This window comes from Neomonachus schauinslandi, chromosome 1 (assembly GCF_002201575.2).
Source record: "Neomonachus schauinslandi chromosome 1, ASM220157v2, whole genome shotgun sequence".
In the NCBI taxonomy this organism is placed as follows: domain Eukaryota; kingdom Metazoa; phylum Chordata; class Mammalia; order Carnivora; family Phocidae; genus Neomonachus; species Neomonachus schauinslandi.
In genome coordinates, this window is record NC_058403.1 from 195,653,081 (window position 1) to 195,659,195 (window position 6,115).

Genomic DNA, 6,115 nt, shown 5'->3' on the forward strand with positions numbered 1-6,115 from the left:
TTGCTCACCGGACAGACCGCTTTGGGGGAGTCGCTAGCTGGGCGGACAGGCCCGTGACCCTGCCCTTGCGCTGCCACGAGTTCTGCAGAGACAAAGGGGACTGTCCCCAACGAAGCGGAATGCCCAAAAGTAGTCTGGGCTCGGGCGGGTAGAACCCCTGCCCCTCCCTGGCCTCCTCCAACCGGGTCTTTCCCTACTGGTCTCTAGGTCACGTTCTACCCGGCTCGTTCTTCAGCTTACGATCCCAAAGCTGCAATTGGCCCGCCCCGGCCACTCGGCTCCGCCTCCTGAGCTGCGATTGGTCGGCGAGCGGGACCCCGCCCCATTTTCCTGGAAAGTTCTTGGAAATCTGTCAAAGGTGTTGGCTTTAGCAGCCCTCAGCGCCACACTGGGGAGCCGGCGCCCCCACCCACGCCCCTCCCGGGCCCGGCAGCACAGCCGGCGGTTCTAGGAAGACGTCGCTTCCGGGAAGGGCTGGGACACAGAGGACAAAAGATTAGGCGGCACGCCCCGCCCTCCCGGCCCGCCCCCCGCGCCCTCCCGGCCCGCCCGCGCGGTCGCCTCTCAGTCCCAGCCCGCCGCCCGAGCGCCCAGGGAGCCTCCCCTGCGAGCGAGACCTGCGCCCACGGGCTCCCTCCAGCCGCCGCCGTCCGGCCGAGCCCCAGCTCCGGAGCTGCTGCTGCCGCTGCCGGGACATGGTCCTCTGCGTTCAGGGGTAAGCGCGGCTCGCCGCCCCCGCCCGGCCTCTGCGGCCGGCATTCGGGAGCGTACCGCCTCGTGCTCGCTGCCGGCCAGTGAGAGGGCTTGACGGGTCGGAGATGACCGAGTGCGAAAGGACCTCGGGGTGACGACAGGGAGCGGTGACAACACCGTCACTACGTGTACTCGCACTGTGGGTGGTGAAACTGGGGGTCGGCTGGCGACTGGAGGAACACGGGGTAGCCTAACCCTGGGTTCTGGCTGGAGCAGTTGAACGCCCGCGAAGCGCGTACTCCAAGATGTGGCTCACCTGCCCAGACCCCCTCTGGGCCCAGAGCTCTCTACCCTACCCTGCAGGCCGCAGGACCTACTGGTGACCTTGGGTTAGCCCCTGCCCCTCTCTGTCCCATCATCCGCTGTTCTGCCACCGGCTAACAATTAGGCTTTTCTTGGGAAGCCAGCCTGAGATCCATGGCACCCCCCAGGTTGGCACCTGCTGACCAGCAGCTCTTGGAAGAGCCTGAGTTTGGCCTGATTTTACCTGTGGTACCCCCACAATTGCATCACCCCTCCTCTCGGCCCAGTCTGGGATCCCATTGTGAGGACTTGGCTCCTGCCTCCCTTCTCCAACTTTCCCCAAAGATGGGGGTGGGGTGGGGGCTGATAAGACAGAGTCTTGGCCTCAGCTGAGCATTCTTGGTACATTCCTTCTGCCTCAGCATCCCCCTTCAACCAATAGGTCTGAAGTTCTCCAGACTGATCTGACAGGAACTCGAAAGCTCCAGGGAGAGAGAAAGGAGAGATGAGTGAGTGTCCACACCCAGGGAGAGCTGGGTGGCCCAGTGACTGTTGTTATCAGAACTGGCATAGTACCAAGTGAAGAAGGGTAGAAGGTGGGGCAAGGCTGAAGTGCCCCTTGTCCTGAGCCGTCCTGTTTCCAGGGAGGCAAGCTAGGAAGATTGTGCTACTATACTTTTCCCTGATTGTCTCCAGCATCTCCCTCCTCTGAATTTTGGACTCCCGAACACCCCCACACCCTTGTCCTCAGGACCCCTCCCCCAATTCTGGGGTCCCACATTCTCCTTTTACTTTGTTCCAGACGAAGGCCCCTTGGGACCTCAGGGCCAGTGTTCGGTGTCAGGGAGCAAGATTTTTAAGACCTCCAAATACACAGCCACAACCCAGCTGGTGCCCTCCTGGGGTAGGGAGCAGAGATTCCCAAATGTAGGTTTCAGCTGCTGGCTTTGCTTGAGGGGCCCACCATCAGGGCTGAGTATGCTCCCCTGGCCTGGGTCCCCAGTCAGGACTCACAGGCGGGGCTCCGCCACAGGTACACACACATACAGGCACCACACCTGGAACACACAAGCCATGGCCCTTGCCTTGACGATGACAGCTGTGGACACACCCCTCCTCAGGTACACAGTTACTGGCCAGGAGCTTGCGGAGAGCACTACAGCTGTTTCACACACCGAGACACCATGTTGACCCTAGAGGTGCCCACACCCACAAGGGTCCTGCTAAGCTGTCTGGACGTGGCCACACTGGAGGCTCTGGCCTGAGTGGCTAGCCTGAGCTGAGTTCGGGGACCCAGCAGGCAGGCCACCAGCTGGTTGCTTAGAGCTTGGCCTCTGTTTCCCCCAGTAGGATTCCAGAGCACCCGTAATGCATCCAGAGTGGCTATGGAGAAGTACTACGCAGACTATGGTGGACCAGGGTCTTGTGACCCCTTCTCCGGGTTTGTTAAAATCTTCTAACGCTCACCTATAACCTACACTGTGAGATCTGGCTTGTCTGCCTGTGTCCCACCAAGGCTTCTGTCCACCTCTTCCCGCCTCCTAAGAAGTCCCTGGCACTGTTTACCTGTGCTGTCACCTCTGCCTGGAGGGAGTGCCTTCCCCCTCCTCCTTCCTTTGGCCTCACAGACTCAGCTCAGGAACAGGCAGACCTTGACCCCCCATGACACCCTTTGCATTTATGACTTTGGGTTATAAGTTCTCCTTGAAGGCAAGGCCCATGGTTTTGTTATCTTCGTGTCCTGAGGCCCAGCAGGGGACCACACCCAGAACTGAGGCCTGAGGATGTATTTCCTGAGGAGTGAGGAAGGACCAGCAGTCTCTTCCTTGGGATCCAGGGCCCATGCCCCTCACTCCCGGGAAGCCCCAGGATCACCATGCTGGGTGGCCTTCCCCTAGAGAAAGGCTACTGCTCAGATTGGGGCTGGCTCAGCAACCCAACTCTAGCCACCTGAGAATATGGTATAGCCAAACCCCGCAGGATCTGGACTGGTAGCATCCCTCATTAGGGGGTGGAGAAGCTGACAGCAACGTTCGCATAAGATCATAAAGCCTAGTAGGGCTGGCTTGCCAGGGTGGGAACTGGAATGTGGTGTGAGTACCCTGCCCTTTGCGGGAAGCTTATGTTTGTGGGAGGTGGGACTTGCCAGTGCCTTTAGAGGTCAGTGTCCACCCCAGACTCCCAGCTGGGAGGAGAAAACAGGATGGGAGTCTGACCTGTTTGGGGAGATTGGTCCAGCCTCTCAGCCCTGGCCAGTGTGGACCTAGGTCCCTCTGACAGATACTCCTATCCAAGGGGAGGTAGCATGTGACCTCAGGCATCCTACCATAATTTGGGGGCCTCTCTGGAGCACCCCATGAAGGCCCAGGCCATGGCTCAGGTGGGACCAGTGCCATCTAATCAGCCCCCCTCAGCCCACAGGGCACCAATGGGAGGCTTCTTTGCACTGGATCCTACCAATGGCGGGGACACCAGTTGCCCATCCTGAGCTAGAAATGCCTATAGGGAATGATCTGTGTTTTCGGTTGGTACGCAATAGAGAGATTAAGTACTGTTCAATAAATGCAGGAGGGTGGAGAAGGCTCTTTCAAAAGAGAATCACCACCTGGGGGAAGCCATCAAGGAGGCTTTTGTGGTGACAGCTGGGAGGTGGTATGCTGACCTCATTGAGCCCACAAGGGGGACACTGAGATGGACTGGCCAGAGGTCATGTCGCTGGTCCAGGGCACAGGGGGTCTCAGAAAATAGGGCGAGCACAGGGCCTCCACTCACTGCCCATCCACCCTCTTCTAGACCTTGTTCTCTGCTGGCTGTGGAGCGGATCGGGCAGCGGCCCCTGTGGGCCCAGTCCCTGGAGCTGCCCGAACCAGCTATGCAGCCTTTGCCTGCCGGGGCCTTTCTGGAGGAGGTTAGAGAGGAGACCCCAGCCCAGCCAGAGAGTGAACCCAAGGTGCTGGACCCTGAGGAGGATCTGCTGTGCATAGCCAAGACCTTCTCTTACCTCCGGGAATCTGGTGAGTTTGAGGAGGGAAGCAGGCCTTGTTCTGGGAAGTCCGGTGGGAAAAACTTAGCTCTGTCCGTTGAGTCTGATCTGAGAGACATGGCCCTGCCCAGGAGAGTCTGATGGGGGAGGTGCAGCGCTCCCCATGGAAGCGTAAAGGGGGAGGCAGAGTTCTGCCCTGCCCTGCCCGGCCCTATGTTGTGCCCCCCAGCCGAATTCCCCTGTGACCAGTCTCTCGGCTCCCTCTCCACTTGCCTAGGCTGGTATTGGGGTTCCATCACGGCCAGCGAGGCCCGGCAACACCTGCAGAAGATGCCAGAGGGCACATTCCTCGTCCGCGACAGCACCCACCCCAGCTACCTATTCACACTGTCGGTCAAGACCACCCGAGGCCCCACCAACGTGCGCATCGAGTACGCCGACTCCAGCTTCCGCCTGGACTCCAACTGCCTGTCCAGGCCGCGCATCCTAGCCTTCCCCGACGTGGTCAGCCTGGTGCAGCACTATGTGGCCTCCTGTACCGCCGACAGCCGAAGTGACAGCCCTGACCCTGCGCCCACCCCGGCCCCGCCTACCCCGAAGGAAGACGTGCCCGGCGACCCGGCGCTGCCCGCGCCCGCAGTCACGGCTGTGCACCTGAAGCTGGTGCAGCCGTTCGTGCGCCGAAGCAGCGCCCGCAGCCTGCAGCACCTGTGTCGCCTCGTCATCAACCGCCTGGCGGCGGACGTGGACTGCCTGCCACTGCCCCGGCGCATGGCCGACTACCTCCGACAGTACCCCTTCCAGCTCTGACGCGCCCGAGCGTCTGCCTAGCCTCACCCGGCCGTACCCCGAGGGGACAGCGGCCCCAGCTGGACTTGGGCTCCCGCCGTCCCTCCTCCGGTCAGCCCGGTGACTACGTGCCCCTGAGCGGCCGGACCAGGAAGAGCCAGCAGGAGCAAAGGCTGGGGGGTGAGGGGCAGGGAAAAGCGTCCCACAGCCGGGAGGTCAACCCCCGCCCAGCTCCCTTGTGGCTCGTTGTGGAGAGCCATGGGTCAGAAGAGAGGGAGACAGGCAGGACCTTGTCTCACCCTGTGGGCTGGGCCCAGGCCCCCACTTGCCCGCTATGACCTCCTGAACTGTGTAGACTTTGCCGGCCCTGGTTTCTCAGTCCACAGGGTGGGGCGGGCCCCCTCCTTCCAGCCACCCTGTCTCGGGATGGCGGCCAGAGGAACTGAGGTTGGCAGTGACCGTCCCCCGATGGGGGAACAGGCCAGGCTGGGGGATGGCAAAGTTATACAGTATTTATTTATTTATTCTCCTGGGGTTGGTCTCGAGGTGAGCCAGCCCCACCTCTCTGCCCTGAGCCCTGAGTGCTCTGGAGACCCCAGCTCTGCCCCAGCTTCTCTGGTTCCTCCTTGTGGAGAGCCCCATCCTGAGACCTGTTGCTGGACCCGAGGCAGTTCTGGATATCCTGGCGCTGACCCACCCACCTGTGAATGTGTCCCCCCTCTTCTGCCCCCAGCCCTGCTTTGGGAGGGTGGGTAAATGGACAAGAAAATGGAGGCAAGGTGTCAGTGCCCAGCAGAGCCCGCCGCTCACCCCGTCACAGGGCAGAGCCCTACCTGCGCAGGGCTGGTCTGGCTGGGCCCCGGGTCTGCTGGGCCCGCCTCCTGCCCAGAAAGGCACCTGCACATGAGAGGGAAAGGAACACGTATCTGATAAGACTTTATAAAATAATTATTATTATAACAGGCAAAACCCAGTTCAGTAGTCTTTTTTTCTTCTACTGATTTTTTCTGTATCGACAATAAAATTGTACTTTTCATTTAAGGAGCCCTCAGTGGGTCCTCTTTTGAGTTCTTATACAATTTGTCCCATTTGATATTATTATTATCCCCCACTTTACATCTGGGTCAGCTGGGGCCCAGCGACCTTATATGGCTGAGCAGGCCCTACTAGGGGACCCACTAAAAGTTGGAGGGGAACAGGGAGCAGGTTTCCTCTCCTGCTACCTCTTGTTCCCCTTGGAGAATGGGAGGCAGGAGGTGAAGGGCAGCGGGACTGCCTGCCGGGTCACTGCCCAGGCCCCTGCCAGCTGGGGGTGGTGGCAGCAGACCACCCGGCCTGAGAGACGTG

The 6,115-nt window shown here is 60.5% G+C and overlaps 1 protein-coding gene across 1 annotated transcript; it reads left to right on the plus strand.

Moving 5' to 3' along the window:
• The first annotated feature begins 683 nt into the window (after positions 1-683).
• Positions 684-5,827, plus strand: CISH (cytokine inducible SH2 containing protein). The gene is made up of 3 exons (XM_021686988.1): positions 684-715; positions 3,790-4,010; positions 4,257-5,827. The coding sequence occupies exons 1-3, from the start codon at positions 696-698 to the stop codon at positions 4,787-4,789; spliced, it is 774 nt and encodes a 257-aa protein (XP_021542663.1). The 5' UTR covers positions 684-695; the 3' UTR covers positions 4,790-5,827.
• The last annotated feature ends 288 nt before the right edge of the window (positions 5,828-6,115 follow it).

Excerpts from the sequence above, each read along its gene's own strand:
- CISH (XM_021686988.1), top strand. The coding sequence starts at position 696 with ATGGTCCTCTGCGTTCAGGG. Across the intron at positions 716-3,789 it reads ATGGTCCTCTGCGTTCAGGG|ACCTTGTTCTCTGCTGGCTG; the intron begins GTAAGCGCGGCT and ends ACCCTCTTCTAG. Across the intron at positions 4,011-4,256 it reads CTCTTACCTCCGGGAATCTG|GCTGGTATTGGGGTTCCATC; the intron begins GTGAGTTTGAGG and ends CCACTTGCCTAG.